The 17,017-nt window shown below is 43.3% G+C and overlaps 1 protein-coding gene across 1 annotated transcript; it reads left to right on the top strand.

Annotated features, from left to right (window-relative positions):
• Nucleotides 1-11,889: 11,889 nt before the first annotated feature.
• LOC148443140 (E3 ubiquitin/ISG15 ligase TRIM25-like) lies at nucleotides 11,890-16,491 on the top strand. The gene has a single exon (XM_088463152.1). The coding sequence runs from the start codon at nucleotides 11,913-11,915 to the stop codon at nucleotides 13,518-13,520; it is 1,608 nt and encodes a 535-aa protein (XP_088319278.1). The 5' UTR covers nucleotides 11,890-11,912; the 3' UTR covers nucleotides 13,521-16,491.
• Nucleotides 16,492-17,017: the final 526 nt, after the last annotated feature.

The raw sequence follows: 17,017 nt of genomic DNA, 5'->3' as shown, positions 1-17,017 counted from the left end.
GGTTGTTATGTGATGCAGAGGACTGTGGTGAGATGGCGTAGGTTGTTATGAGATGCAGGGGACTGTGGTGACATGGTGTAGGTAGGTATGAGATGCAGGGGGCTGTGGTGACATGGCGTAGGTTGTTATGAGGTGCAGGGACTGTGGTGAGATAGCGTAAGTTGTTATGAGATGCAAGAGACTGTGGTGAGATGGCGTAAGTTGTTATGAGATGCAGGGGACTGTGGTGAGATGGCATAAGTTGTTATGAGATGCAGGGGACTGTGGTGACATGGTGTATGTTGTTATGAGATGCAGTGGGCTTTGATGTCATGGTGTAGGTTGTTATGAGATGCAGGGGGCTGTGGTGACATGGTGTAGGTCTTTATAAGATGCAGGGGACTGTGGTGAGATGGTAAAGGATGTTATGCGATTCAGGGGACTGTGGTGACATGGTGTAGGTTGTTATGAGATGAAGAGGACTGTGGTGAGATGGCATAGGTTGTTATGAGATGCAGAGAACTGTGGTGAGATGGCGTAGGTTGTTATGAGATGCAGGGGACTGTGGTGAGATGGCGTAGGTTTTTATGAGATGCAGAGGACTGTGGTGAGATGGCATAGGTTGTTTTGAGATGCAGAGGACTGTGGTGACATGGTGTAGGCTGTTATGAGATGCAGAGGACTGTGGTGACATGGTGTAGGTAGTTATGAGATGCAGTGAGCTGTGGTGACATGATGTAGGTTGTTATGAGATGCAGAGGACTGTGGTGAGATGGCGTAGGTTGTTATGAGATGCAGAGAACTGTGGTGACATGGTGTAGGTTGATATGAGATGCAGAGGACTGTGGTGAGATGGGTGGAGTGGCCACATGCAGGGTGTTCCTGCAACCGCTTTGTGCTGAAAGATCGCTATCCATTTTCGTGTGAGCTAAGGAAGCTGACTAGAATCCAGGGACAAGAGAGGAAAAAGTTTGTTTTCCTTTGTTGATAGAACCTAACGTTTAAAAGGGTGCCACAGTATTGAGTGCAGAGGACTGTGGTGAGATGGCATAGGTTGTTATGATATGCAGAGGACTGTGGTGAGATGGCATAGGTTGTTATGAGACGCAGGGGATTGTGGTGAGATGGTGTAAGTTGTTATGAGATACAGGGGGCTGTGGTGACATGGTGTAGGTTGGCATGCAATGCAGAGGACTGTGGTAACATTGCGTAGGTTGTTATGAGATGCAGGGGACTTTGTTGAGATGATGTAGGTTTCTATGAGATGCAGGGGACTGTGATGATATGGTGTAGGTTGTTATGAGATGCAGGGACTGTGGTGAGATGGCGTAAGTTGTTATGAGATGCAGAGAACTGTGGTGACATGGTGTAGGTTGATATGAGATGCAGAGGACTGTGGTGAGATGGGTGGAGTGGCCACATGCATGGTGTTCCTGCAACCGCTTTGTGCTGAAAGATCGCTATCCATTTTCGTGTGAGCTAAGGAAGCTGACTAGAATCCAGGGACAAGAGAGGAAAAAGTTTGTTTTCCTTTGTTGATAGAACCTAACGTTTAAAAGGGTGCCACAGTATTGAGTGCAGAGGACTGTGGTGAGATGGCATAGGTTGTTATGATATGCAGAGGACTGTGGTGAGATGGCATAGGTTGTTATGAGACGCAGGGGATTGTGGTGAGATGGTGTAAGTTGTTATGAGATACAGGGGGCTGTGGTGACATGGTGTAGGTTGGCATGCAATGCAGAGGACTGTGGTGACATTGCGTAGGTTGTTATGAGATGCAGGGGACTTTGTTGAGATGATGTAGGTTTCTATGAGATGCAGGGGACTGTGGTGACATGGTGTAGGTATTTATGAGATGCAGGGGACTGTGGTGACATGGTGTAGGTTGTTATGAGATGCAGGGGGCTGTGTTGAGATGGTGTAGGTCTTTATAAGATGCAGGGGACTGTGGTCAGATGGTGTAGGTTGTTATGCATTGCAGGGGACTGTGGTGACATGGTGTAGGTTGTTATGAGATGCAGGGGGCTGTGATGATATGGTGTAGGATGGTATGAGATGCAGGGGGCTGTGATGACATGGTGTAGGATGGTATGAGATGCAGGGGGCTGTGGTGACATGGTGTAAGTAGTTATGAGATGCAGGGGGCTGTGGTGACATGGTGTAGGTAGTTATGAGATGCAGGGGGCTATGGTGACATGGTGTAGGTTGTTATGAGATGCCTGGGACTGTGGTGACATGGTGTAGGATGTTATGAGATGCAGGGGACTGTGATGACATGGTGTAGGTTGTTATGAGATGCAGGGGCTGTGATGACATGCTGTAGGATGGTATGAGATGCAGGGGACAGTGGTGACATGGTGTATGTTGTTATGAAATGCAGGGGACTGTGGTGAGATGGTATAAGTTGTTATGAGATGCAGGGGACTGTGGTGACATGGTGTAGGTAGGCATGAGATGCAGGGGTCTGTGATGACATGGTGTAGGTAGTTATGAGATGCAGTGGACTGTGGTGAGATGGCATAAGTTGTTATGAGATGCAGGGGACTGTGGTGACATGGCATAGGTTGTTATGAGATGCAGGTGGCTGTGGTGACATGATGTAGGTTGTTATGAGATGCAGGGGGCTGTGGTGACATGGTGTAAGTCTTTATACGATGCAGGGGACTGTGTTGAGATGGTGTAGGTTGTTATGCGATGCAGGGGACTGTGGTGACATGGTGTAGGTTGTTATGAGATGCAGGGGACTGTCTTGACAAGGTGTAGGTTGATATGAGATGCAGGGGGCTGTGGTGACATGGTGTAGGTTGTTATGAGATGCAGAGGACTGTGGTGAGATGGTGTAGGTTGTTATGCGATGCAGGGGACTGTAGTGACATGGTGTAGGTTGTTATGAGATGCAGGGGACTGTGTTGACATTGTGTATTTTGTTATGAGTTGCAGGGGACTGTGTTGAGATGGTGTAGGTTGTTCTGAGATGCAGGGTGCTGTGGTGACATGGTGTAGGTTGCTATGAGATGCAGGGGACTGTGGTGACATGGTGTTGGTTGATATGAGATGCAGAGGACTGTGGTGACATGGTGTAGGTTGTTATGAGATGCAGGGGACTGTGGTGACATGGTGTAGGTTGTTATGAGATGCAGAGGACTGTGGTGACATGGTGTAGGTTGTTATGAGATGCAGAGGACTGTGGTGACATTGTATAGGTTGTTATGAGATGCAAGGGACTGTGGTGAGATGGTGTAGGTTGTTATGAGATGCAGAGGACTGTGGTGACATGGTGTAGGTTGTTATGAGATGCAGGGGACTGTCTTGACAAGGTGTAGGTTGATATGAGATGCAGGGGGCTGTGGTGACATGGTGTAGGTTGTTATGAGATGCAGAGGACTGTGGTGAGATGGTGTAGGTTGTTATGCGATGCAGGGGACTGTAGTGACATGGTGTAGGTTGTTATGAGATGCAGGGGACTGTGTTGACATTGTGTATTTTGTTATGAGTTGCAGGGGACTGTGTTGAGATGGTGTAGGTTGTTCTGAGATGCAGGGTGCTGTGGTGACATGGTGTAGGTTGCTATGAGATGCAGGGGACTGTGGTGACATGGTGTTGGTTGATATGAGATGCAGAGGACTGTGGTGACATGGTGTAGGTTGTTATGAGATGCAGGGGACTGTGGTGACATGGTGTAGGTTGTTATGAGATGCAGAGGACTGTGGTGACATGGTGTAGGTTGTTATGAGATGCAGAGGACTGTGGTGACATTGTATAGGTTGTTATGAGATGCAAGGGACTGTGGTGAGATGGTGTAGGTTGTTATAATATGCAGAGGACTGTGGTGACATGTTGTATGTTGTTATGAGATGCAGAGGACTGTGGTGAAATTGTGTATTTTGTTATGAGATGCAGGGGACTGTGTTGAGATGGTGTAGGTTGTTATGAGATGCAAGGTGCTGTGGTGACATGGTGTAGGTTGCTATGAGATGCAGAGGACTGTGGTGACATGGTGTTGGTTGATATGAGATGCAGAGGACTGTGGTGACATGGTGTAGGTTGCTATGAGATGCAGAGGACTGTGGTGACATGGTGTTGGTTGATATGAGATGCAGAGGACTGTGGTGACATGGTGTAGGTTGTTATGAGATGCAGTGAACTGTGGTGACATGGTGTAGGTTGTTATGAGATGCAAGGGGCTGTGGTGACATGGGGTAGGTTGATATGAGATGCAGAGGTCTGTGGTGACATGGTGTAGGTTGTTAAGGGATGCAGGGAACTGTGGTTAGATGGTGTAGGTTGTTATGAGATGCAGGGGGCTGTGGTGACATGGTGTAGGTTGTTATGAGATGCAGAGGACTGTGGTGACATGGTTTAGGTTGTTATGAGATGCAGGGGACTGTGGTGACATTGTGTATTTTGTTATGAGATGCCGGGGACTGTGTTTAGATGGTGTAGGTTTTTATGAGATGCAGGGTGCTGTGGTGAGATGGTGTAGGTTGCTATGAGATGCAGAGGACTGTGGTGACATGTTGTAGGTTGATATGAGATGCAGAGGACTGTGGTGAGATGGGTGGAGTGGCCACATGCAGGGTTTTCCTGCAACTGCTTTGTGCTGAAAGATCGCTATCCGTTTTCTTGTGAGCTAAGGAAGCTGACTAGAATCCAGGGACAAGAGAGGAAAAAGTTTGTTATCTTTTGTTGATAGAACCTAACGTTTAAAAGCGTGCCACAGTATTGAGTGCAGAGGACTGTGGTGAGATGGCATAGGTTGTTATGAGGTGCAGAGGACAGTTTTGCACACCGTAAAGATAAAGACACACTTTTGCGTTCGCAGCTAAAAAGTTGTCATACGGTTTTGTGGTAGTGGCATTATTTTGTATGTGACTGGTCGCACAATAGCGTATACATACTTCCGGTTGTGCTAGCACGGTGTTTAAACAAAGCTATTGAGGTTTACATTTTATTCTATTACCAATATCTGGGTAAAGTGTATTTTTCTGCGCAGGAAAAAGTGTGTAACAGTGAGTGTTTGTTGGTAGGGGTAACTTGTTCCCTACAGTTAGAGGTTCCGTATGACCTTTAAGGGCTAGGTGCTAGCCGCTCGGTAAGCAGCTTACCGTTCAGTACACAGAGCAGGTGTATGGTTTGTTATTTTTGTTAGGGACCGGCTCTCAGTGTGACTGCAGTGTTCAATAATAAGGTTGGGTTATTTGAGCATTGTAGTTGAGCCGCACTAGATGTGATTGTGAGCTGAGAAATAATAGGTGAGTGGGGGCATCTAGAATTTCTTCCGTAGGTGAGCGGGGGCATCTAGAATTTCTTCCGTAGGTGAGCGGGGGCATCTAGAAATTTCTTCCGTAGGTAAGTGAGAGTATCTAGATTGTCTTTCACCAGTTTAAATCTTTATTGAAAAGCATAGGATTTTGTCTCAGAATGGGAGCCATGCAAACAGTAGAGATGTTAGACAATGATGTGCTGCTAGTGAAAGCTCCGATTGGATCGGCCCGTCGTATTATGCATACTAAGTACGGTATTTATGCAGTAAGGTATTGTGATATATGGTTTAATATGACGAAGAAGAGTGTTAGACCGTTTCCCAGAATTGGTAGTTTTGATAAAGATGTATTAGATAATGTCTGGGATCACATTAGTTTGATGCGCTCCCGAGAGAAAAAGGTCAAATATTCTGAATGTTTAAAATTCTGGCAGCATGAAGGGGATGCGTGGCTTAAAAATGTGCAAGCGACGCAAACTAGCGTTACGAGCGCATTGCCAGAAATTACATCCGCGACGCTAAATTGCAATAGGGGCAAGCCACAAAATGGCGCGCACATGCGGCAAGGTAGCGTTTTGGAGAGTATTGCCAGCAGTTCATGCTCACCACCCCCACCTTATGTGGATGGAGGTGCAAGTACAGTTACCAAAAATACCCATAAAAATGTAACAAGCAATTTGTACCCTCTCTTAAGCAACCATAAAGAAAATGTTTATGATGTGGATGATGAGCCTATTGTAATGTCTGCCATTTCCCATGCTGTGCAAATGATAGATGCTGCATCACCACAATCATGGGTGGTGCCGCCATCTCCATCAGTAACAGCAAGGGAAGTGCTAACACACTCTGCACCCGTAGAGGAAGTTGTTCATACCATACGTAGCAGCAGATTAAACCCCCAGCCAGGTAACCAGGTCAGAGGTAGCAACGCTGCCGGTCTGCATCCCATTCGGACGATAACTGTTCCGTATCGAAATGCAGATGTGAACGATGTAATGCCCACGAGGGAAGTAGTAATGCATTGTCCCTGGACAAGAGCAGAACTAAATTCCATCATAAATTATTTCCCCGATCCAAAAAAGGAACTAGCCAAATGTCAAAGATTTTTGAGGAATTTGGGTAGTTCTCATGAGCCAACTAATAAAGATTGGCGTGTGGTGTTAAGGGCCTGTCTGCCACGCAATACCGACGTGACAAAATTTATCACGGATTGTGTATTGGATGGTGACGTTCCCTTAACAGACCAAGTAAACCAAGGTAACATTTCCCACATTGTGACTCAATTGGGTATATATTTTCCAGCAGTAGTTAACTGGAACAAAATTTTCACAATCAAACAAAAGGAGAGTGAGACTGCAGAAGATTACTGTGATCGGGCTCTGCAGGCTATCACCCAGTACACTGGGATAGAAGATATTAAAGATAGCACTCACCACATGGGAATGATAATCACGGTACTCATGGATGGTCTGAAAGAGAATTTAAAGACTCGGGTTCAGACCTCAAAGCCTGGCTGGAGGGGACTCACAATAGATAACCTCATAGAGTCTGCCATAGAACATGATAAAAATATCACAAAGAAGAGAGAGACCCAGAGCGAAAAACTAATGGCTGACAGTATCCAAGCTCTGGAGGGAATGACAATAACATCACAGCCAACCGACACACCTGCACCCACACACACCTGCACCTGAAGAATTACACGTCCTCACCAATCCCACACCACAGCAAACACATCCTTACCCCACATATCATACACAACCACAGGCCTCATACTACCCACAAACTTCATACCTCCCACAATACCCTTATCCTTCACATCTGTACCCATACCCACCATCTTTCCCTCTTGCTCAAATCCCACAACAATCTTTTCATCCACCCCTCTCAAAAACATGTTTGAACTGCAACCAAGTGGGACACATAAGTAAGTACTGCAAAGTAAAGAACACCACACATGAACACGGGTTTCCCATGGGTTCATAGGTAACCCCAGTATCTTCTCCCAGGCCTTATATGACTGTTTACAATCTTTTCAACCTATCAATGGATCTGTTCTAATGTAAAATGCGGACGATTTATTGTTGTACTTTAGGTCATGTTTAAATGATATTAAACTGTTGTGCTTTATCTCTCACCCACAGGACACAAGGTTGCTAAGGATAAAATGGCAGCCATGCCATGCTAAGGTCGAATACTCGGAATACTATCCAACCCAGTGGCCCAGGCATTATTTAGAGCAGTAGCTATTAATAACAAGATTTAATTGCAGGAACCTGTATGCAGATACTATATCCCTAGAATTATTAAAAATTATGGGGGACTTATTTTACAGGTGACGTTTCCAAGAACATGTGTAAGGTCATGGGTAACAACACTAAGATTATCCCAGACTGTCTTTTCCTTTATTTGCCCCCCTTTGAGATACTGTTCAAACAGGCAGCCTCATGTGAAAATATGATAATGAGGTTACTGTGCAGGGTCTCACGAAGATGAATTAGAATAACCGAAATTGAAAGTGTTATTAACTAACATGTCTAATGCAACCTGCCATGATGTCAAATCTGGAGAATTTGTTATGATCCAAATTTTTTTAGCTCAGGTTGTTTGACCGATCGGTGGAAAGGTCCGTATCTGACGATACAACATCCTCAAAGGGTAGCCGAGGAAGATACGTGGGTCCATTCCACTCACTATAGGGAGGTTAACCAACCGGTGGAGATACAAGGGGGAGACAAGGCCAATAATGTGGACCTGTCGATAGCGAGCTTGTGCTGGAAGGATTAAAAAGGTGAAGGTGAGATATCTGAGCTAAAAAAATGTGTAGATCAGTGCTTCCAGCAATGGAGTGGTCTGCTGTGGTCATCCTAGTTCTTTCTTCCAGAAGTTTCTGTCATGATGATCTGTTTGGGGATACTCAGTGTCTGTGATGGAGGACCGATAAAGGAAATGTGAGCTGATGGCAGAGCTGATGGAGTGGAGTCAGGAGGAGGAGTGCTATACCAAATCAGGGGAGTGTCTGACCAATCTTAGTATTGTAATTGTTATGTTATTTGGGAAGAATACTTCCAGAAGTTATGACCCTCACACATGATTGAAATGCTTGGTATACATAGAAACACACCATCACCATATCTTCTCACGCAATATGAACACAGAGGCAAAAGAAATATGATACCTGGTGATGTGCATAAAGCAGCTCAGTTAATTAGTGAGACAACTGGCTTTCAAGTTTTAGTCGCACTAGATCCCACCAGAATTGCTCGGGGTACATTACATTTTAGATATATTCAGGAACTTGCTAAATTGGTAGATAATATCACCGAGATGTACGATGACACATTCAGGTATGCAGGGAGAGAATTGCAAGCGTACAAGAAAGAACTGGTGCAACACAGGCTAGTGTTAAATTATTTAATAGCTGTTACTGGAGGGTATTGAGTAATGTTAGCCACCCAATTTGGAGTAAAATGTTGCACCTATGTCACCAATGATACCAGCGACCCTAAGGAAGTGATAGACCGGAGGATGGATGAAATTCTGCAGCTAAAATGGGAGTTTCGGAAGAACCACAATGCTTCAGTGGCTGAAGTAGGGGAGAAGATAGAAGGATGGATTTCATGGCTGAACCCAGTGAAATGGTTCTCAGGTCTAGGGGAATGGGTCCAGGAAGTGATTGCCAGCATAGGCAAATTCTTAATCCTTATACTGATTGTCATCATAATAATTGGCATATGTGTCCGGTGTGTTCCTATTGTGTTGAAATGTGGAAAATGTAAAAATAGAGTAAAACGAAAGAACGAAATTATGATGGTGGCCAGTATGAATACCAAGGTAAATACAGAACTGCATTACAACCCTGAACTAGGAAATACCATCATTTAATGTATTATATTTACACATGCATAGAATATATTATTGAATTGTTATTTTTAAAACACCTCAGATAATGTAAAGTCTAAATTCCCCTTCAAGACTGCTTTTATAAGACTGGTGCATCCCCACACCTTTCACATGATCTTCCAAGATCCGCGGTGTGCGTATAATAGTAGTTCTATGTCCCCACTCAGAGACACATTATTGATGGATTAAGAACCACCTTGTGCCATCCCATAATAACACTAAATAATATGTAACTGTAAGCCTAAATAAAATTCTAATAGCAGATTATGATAGCATGTTGTTCGCTATCAAAGGGTGGACTGTTGAAACTGGATTATTGGCTGAGACAAGATCAGTTTAAAATTGAATCGCAGCAACACCATCTTGCGACTGGCCGCAAGATGCCATTTTGCGAAATGGCCGCCTAAGCGCCATTTTAGATAATCTCACACTTTAGTACATGTGGTGATAATACTATTAGCATCAGGCGAATGCATCTGTGACCATCACCATAAGTTACGGCGATTCACCAAAAGCCCATTTCATGACTTTACGTATTATAAAGGATATATTTCAGAAATGGCTTTACAGTATGTCAAACTTGGATTGCATTAGCTGAACAGAGCAAATGGCAAGTGACAACTAGCTTGTGTAGATAAGCTTCCTGGATAATGTCTGCTCTCACTCCAGGTGGCCTGGCTAGAATACACACCTTACATTAGCAGGCTTCCTGCAATGAAATAACTTCAAAGCCTAGAGTGTTATCTTAGGTTTGTGTCTTGTAGCTGGGTTAATTTGCATCCACACAAGAGTCTGTAAGAACAAAGGACTTTTTCTTTTGAGCCTGGGAAAGGTGGGGGCTGCTGAGAGAGGGGGAATGTGAAACTATCATGCTCAGCAATCCACACTGCTAGGTGTTCACTTAGTAAGTGAGATTTAAGTGCACCATTCCTCATACACACATTAATACGCACAATTGCACTGGTAACTAATCGCATATTAGCGAATGCATAAGATCCTGTATGAAAACACTGTTTTATTAGCTTCATTCGCACGCATCTGCCCCAAGTTAACTAGCGTCTTTATATCAAACCCCACATACTCACACATTACATATCCACATAAAAGGTTTAATAAGCTTTAAAGTATAAGATTTAAGTTGATTCAGTTACTATAATTGCTGTGAAATAAAGATATTTGATAACTAAAGTTTTATACATGCTAAGAAAGCCGTGTTTGGTTTTGTACTGATGCGTACTCTTTCAACAGAATTCCGGTACCATCGGTGTGGAGATCGCATCATGCATTCTCAACTTATGGACCGCAGAGACTTCAAGCAACAAAATGTATATTATATGAACAACTGTTAGGATGATTGCATGGGGCGGGAGGGCAGAGACCGCCAGTTGGAGGCTGGGTTGAGTCTATTTGAACCAGCCTTTTATATGCTCTGTAACAGATGCTTCCCCCATGGGAACCAATGGCATAAGCAAGAAACTTCTCTATTGTCCTGTCTATTCTGGGGGGTATAAATATGTGTGCTCAAACACTGGGTCTTCTTGCTGAATGCTGAATGATGATGGGGTTTCTTGCTGATGCCTAACATCTGGTCCGGAAGCGCGGCGTATGTATACTGTACTTGGGGTCTGTATAATTCCTTTGCGTCTAATTGTGTCTGGATCAATAGTGTGTAACTGACTGTACTTTTACTTGAATAATACTTTGTGCTTCGGAACCACACGTTCCAAGTCTGGAGTCTTTTATTTACTGTATGACTGCGTACGCAAATTGGCGTCATCCTTAGAGGTTTATAGGTAGGATTTTAGAAGGTACAGGCAGGGGTATATAGAGGTTCTGATCCAATATCGTCAATGTGTATACTGTGCATGTATGTATCAATGTGTGTATATGTGTTAGTGTGTGTATATGTGAATGTGTTATTGTGTATATGTGTATCCTGTGCATGTATGTGTCAATGTGTGTATATGTGTTAGTGTGTGTATATATGAATATGTTATTGTGTATATGTGTATACTGTGTATGTATGTGTCAATGTGTATATGTGTTAGTGTGTGTATATATGAATGTGTTATTGTGTATATACTGTGCATGTATGTGTCAATGTGTATATATGTGTAATTGTGTATATGTGTATACTGTGGATGTATGTGTCAATGTGTGTATATGTGTTAGTGTGTGAATATATGAATGTGTTATTGTGTATATGTGCATACTGTGCATGCATGTGTCAATGTGTGTATATGTGTTAGTGTGTGAATATATGAATGTGTTATTGTGTATATGTGCATACTGTGCATGCATGTGTCAATGTGTGTATATGTGTTAGTGTGGGTATGCTGTTTATGTGTATGTGCGAGTGTTTGCCCCTGTCTTTATGTGGCATGGGGCGGGGCCCTCCGTGGGGGGCTTTCGAGGGGGGTGGGTAGGCTGGGCTGGGCTCGGCTCTGTGAGGCTTGAAGGGGGCCCCCGCAACTTAGTTGCCCTGGGGTCCTCACAAGCTTTAATCCAGCCCTGTGTGCCATCATTGGAAAAAATGCAAAATGTATTACTCTGATTACACCATTAAATTACCTTTTGTTTACAAAATAAATACATTTTCCTGTAGGACGTCCCTGTATGTAATAGGTGTGTCTCTTAATATAACTGAGCCTGTAGCTATTACATATATATAGTAACAGCTCAGCCTCGCCCTGTGTGCAGAATGTGACCCCACTGGTATCTGAGTGTCAGAGACTTTAATTTTCATTTCCCTCTCCTGCTGCCAGCAATGGCGTCTGCTGATCTGAGACAGGAGCTGGACTGTTCCATCTGCCTGAGTCTCTATACAGATCCTGTAACCCTGAGATGTGGCCACAACTTCTGCCGGGTCTGTATTGATCATGTGCTGGATACACAGGAGGGGTCTGGAGTTTATAACTGTCCTGACTGCAGAGCAACATTCAAGAGACGTCCTGCTCTGCAAAGGAACATAACTCTGTGTAACATTGTGGGGAGTTTCCTTTCTACTCGGTCAGTTCAGGAGGAGACTGGAATCTTCTGCACTTACTGTGTGGACTCTCCTGTACCTGCTGCTAAATCCTGTCTGCATTGTGAGGCATCTCTGTGTGATAAACACCTGAGTGTACACAGCAAGTCAGCAGAACACGTTTTATGTGATCCCACCACTTTCCTGGGGAACAGGAAATGCTCTGTCCATAAGAAGATCCTGGAGTATTACTGCACTGAGGATGCTGCCTATATGTGTGTGTCCTGCAGTTTGGCCAGGGAACATCGGGGACACCAAGTGGAGATAATAGATCTGGCTAAAGAGAAGAAAAAGGAGAAACTGAGAAATGTTCTGCCGAAACTGATCATAAAGAGAGCAGAGACTGAGAAAAGAGTCCAGAGTCTGCAGGAGCGCAGGAGAGAAGATCAGAGAAAAGCAGCTAGAGTAACAGATAAAGTCACTGTCCTGTTTAGAGACATCAGGAGACAGCTGGAAGACCTGGAGAAGAGAGTCCTGAGTGAGATCTCCAGGCAGGAACAGCGCGTTTCACTCTCAGTTTGTAATATGATCCAGCAGCTGGAAATAAAGAAGGACGAGCTGTCCAGGAAGATGCGTCACATTGAGGAGCTGTGTAACATGTCTGATCCAGTGACTGTCTTACAGGAACCAGACACAGGTGACTTGTGTTATACAGAGGACACAGAGGAATATATATTATACAGTGCCCAGTATGCAAATTTTGAGCAGCTAGGTAAACAGGTCCATGGTGTAAGAAATCTGAATCTCGGTTTCATCTCAGAGTCAATAATCACATTATCTGATGCAATAAGAGGTATAAATACAGGGATCTATGTGCCGGAGCATACAGAAATATTACTGGATGAAAACACTGCTAACAATTGTATACGTCTGTCACCTGACATGAAAACAGCATTCAGTTTATTTAAAAGGCAGAAACGCCCAGTAACACCAGAGAGATTTAATTATCCTCAGGTAATAAGCACCAGGAGATTGTCCACAGGTCGGCATTACTGGGATGTGGATGTTACTAAATCAGGGGAATGGAAGGTGGGGATGTGTTATCCCAGTATAGATAGGTACGGTGATCAGGCAGTGATGGGAAACAACAACAAGTCCTGGTGTTTGCAAAGGAATATTGGGATTTTTACTTGTCAGTTTTCAGTGATACATGACAGTACAGTGATCCGGATACCTAATATTATCCCATGTGACAGAGTGAGGATATACCTGGATTATGAGGCAGGACAGCTGTCCTTTTATTCTCTGTGTGACCCCATCAGACACTTACACACCTACACTGCCACCTTCACTGAGCCCCTTCATGCTATATTATGGGAAATGGGTGGATCTATAAAGATATGTGGGTGAGTCAGGAGGATCTGGGAGAGATTCCCACAGACTCAAGACTGTTGACATCACAGGGTGGTGAATCTGATTGGCTGGAATAACTGTCTGTCAGCCAGTGTATTACCTGTTAATATAGTCAGTGCTACACTTACCCCTATAGGCTGTAATGTACGCAGACTATAAATGGTGCATTGGTTCTATAAAGTTCTTCCTACTGGGAATTATAGTCCAATACATACCTGCCTACTCTCCTGGAACCTGCAGGAGGCTCCCTATTTTTTCTAGTTAAGTGGGCAGAATGGGGAGAATTTTCCTGGGGGTAGTCAGTCTGTGAGTGGGGGGGCAGAACTTAAAGATGCAATTCTATGAGAATGGTGTTATTTGGCCCCACCCCCATTTAAATATGCTGTATTCTCAGCAATTACAGTGGGGGGGGTGGGGTTTTATGACATGAAAAGCCAGGCCCCATCCCCCATCACTGCCTACCTGCTACTCCTCCCCGGAAGCAGCCTGAGGAGGAAACACAAAAAAGTAGCCAAGTATGCTCCAAGACTATAGGGTACATCTACTAAGGCTATAGGGTACATTTACTTAGACTATAGGGTACATCTACTAAGTCAATAGGGTACATTTACTAAGACTATGGGGTACATCTACTAAGACTATAGGGTACATTTACTAAGACTATAGGGTACATTTCCTAAGACTACAGGGTACATCTACTAAGACTATAGGGTACATTTACTAAGACTATAGGGTACATCTACTAAGACTATAGGGTACATTTACTAGGACTATAGGGAACATCTACTAAGACTATAGGGTACATTTACTAAGGCTATAGGGTACATCCACTAAGACTATAGTGTACATTTACTAAGACTATAGAGTACATCTACTAAGACTATAGGGTACATTTACTAAGGCTATAGGGTACATCCACTAAGACTATAGTGTACATTTACTAAGACTATAGAGTACATCTACTAAGTCTATAGGGTACATCTACTAAGACTATAGGGTACATCTACTAAGACTATAGGGTACATTTACTAAGACTATAGGGTACATCTACTAAGACTATAGGGCACATTTACTAAGACTGTAGGGTACATTTACTAAGAAAATAGTGTACATTTACTAAGACTATAGGGCACATTTACTAAGACTATAGGGTACATTTACTAAAAAGCACTTTTCAAAGTTGGATTTAAAGGGAAAGTATCAGTAAATAAAAAACATACCTGGTTTTGTATTTATTATTATCGCCTCTTTAAGTCCAGCATCCTAAATGGCAGAAGATGCGGCAGCTTGAATAGAGCTGCTTAGTAAATTTTCCCCTATGTTTCTTACATAGTAGCAGATGGGTTGGACTACAACTCCCAGCATATGCCTACTAGCTGTTTTAACTTGATATTTGGGAGAATCACACAGTATAATTATTATTATGTTCTCTCTATTATAATTGTGTTTGTTATACAGAGTTCTCTCTTTATAACATCACCCACATTTACCTCCAAGTACCTTCTCAGCATGAGAGAGCATTAATGTGTATTCTTTAAGATTAAAAGTCACCCTCGCTATGACAGCAGCTGTGGTCTGTGTTTTAAGCTGGCGTTACAGTATATAGACGATGTTTGAAAAATGACAGGAGCTGATTGGTTGGTATTTTATCTCTCTCCACTTATTCTCTCTCCAAGATTTAGTAACTCTACCCCGGAGACTTCTACATAGTGCAGTAAGAGTATATTATGTACAGTGTTCTCCCCAGAATTTTTTTCCAGCTGGGTGGCATCAAGAAGTAGCCGGGTATGGGCCTTTGCAGTAGTAAAATGTTTTAAACCCTGACCTTATAATGATTTAAACTTGAAATAACATTTGATATATTATCCTCTTATCTTATTAGAGGCCCAGTCATCTGATTATAAAAAAGCTGCAAAGTTGTAGGATCTGGTCCTTTTAATGCAGCTCACAGATACTGTCCCCTCTTGCAGGCTCCCAAAGTGATGGGTGTTAGGCTGATTCTTGCCTATTGGTGCACCTGCAAAAAACAGCCTGGGGAGAACACTGATGTATATGTAGGATGGTGCCAATATATACATTATATAAGTGTATTTAAACTTTACAGTAACTTTTGAAACTAATATATGCATAGACTCAAAGTGGCAATAAGTGTTGTACAGAGAATGACGCGGCTGAGTGAGGGCGCCATATATTCTTTCTCCAGCAGTATAAATGGTTTCCAATATTTAAGGGGTCAAAAGACCGACAACGGCATCCCAATGCTGAGAATCCCAACAGGGGCTCTGTAATTATCCTATCCCTCCTCCCTTCGCTCCCTAACCCTCCCTTTCTGCATCCTAACCCGTACCCTCCCCCCTGCACCTTAACCCTCTTTGTTAGTGCCTAAACCTTACCCTCCCCCATAGTGCCTAAACCTAACCCTCCTCTCTTAGTGCCTAACCCTAACCTCCGCCCACCCCAGCCCCAGTGATGCCTAAACCTAACCCCCCATCTGCAGCCTAACCCCCCCATGGGTGCCTAAACCTAACCTTCCCCCCCAGCTAACAGCTAATCCGCCGTGGGTCCCCGTTATACTTACGTTCGGGATGCCGGCTTACAGAATTCTGGCACATAACCTGATTTTGGGATTCAGCCACCGGAATTTTGACCACCAGCATCCCGTGTGGCAGTCAGATTACTACGCCCCTTTTGAAAATGTGATGGCAGCTGTGAGATTTTACTAAATAAACTACTGTATGTAATCAACAATTAATGTCATGTAACAGAACAATACCTATATCCTGTATATATATATATATATATATATATATATATATATATATATATATAGATACACACACACGCACACACCTCTCCTATGGGCGGCACTCCATGGATTTCCAATCAAACAAGAAAAGATGGCAAAATGATTACTCAAATGTTTCAGTTTATTTCCAAACCGTCTTTTTTAAGCTCATATCTGCCCAAAACATTGTACATTAAATTGATGATTCAAATAAATACTTTGGTGTTTGGAATTTATCTACTGTAGGAGCGCCATTCTCACTGCTCATATATTTTTTTTTTATTTTGGCACCCTATACTTAAGTTGTCCTTTGGAGTATATATATATATTATTATTATAGCTACATAAATATAGGCTAAAACTTTTATAGCTGAGGCTAATGTACAAAATGAAGTTAGCTTTTAGAATCACTGCTATATACAATGTTTCCATAGTATAAAAGCTATCCCTGTAAGAGACAGGATGTAATCTTGTAGCATCACGGCTATAAATGACTTTGTTAATAGGGAGGTATCTAACATTAGAAGTCATATATTACAGACATATCTGTGGCAGCTTTTCCATCTGGCCACGGCTGCCTGCCTACTGCATTATGGTATCAGCCTGTAGCCACCCTTCTTCCTGCGGAGCGGCCGGGCCACTCACTCTTATCTGTATACAGCCGCCATCATTAGTATGGGGACTTACACCGGCCCCATGCTGGGTGCAA

Source organism: Taudactylus pleione, unplaced genomic scaffold, assembly GCF_031769625.1.
Source record: "Taudactylus pleione unplaced genomic scaffold, aTauple2 ptg001329l, whole genome shotgun sequence".
Taxonomy (NCBI): domain Eukaryota; kingdom Metazoa; phylum Chordata; class Amphibia; order Anura; family Myobatrachidae; genus Taudactylus; species Taudactylus pleione.
The sequence above is the reverse complement of the archived record's forward strand: the minus strand, read 5'-3'. Positions and strand labels throughout refer to the sequence as shown.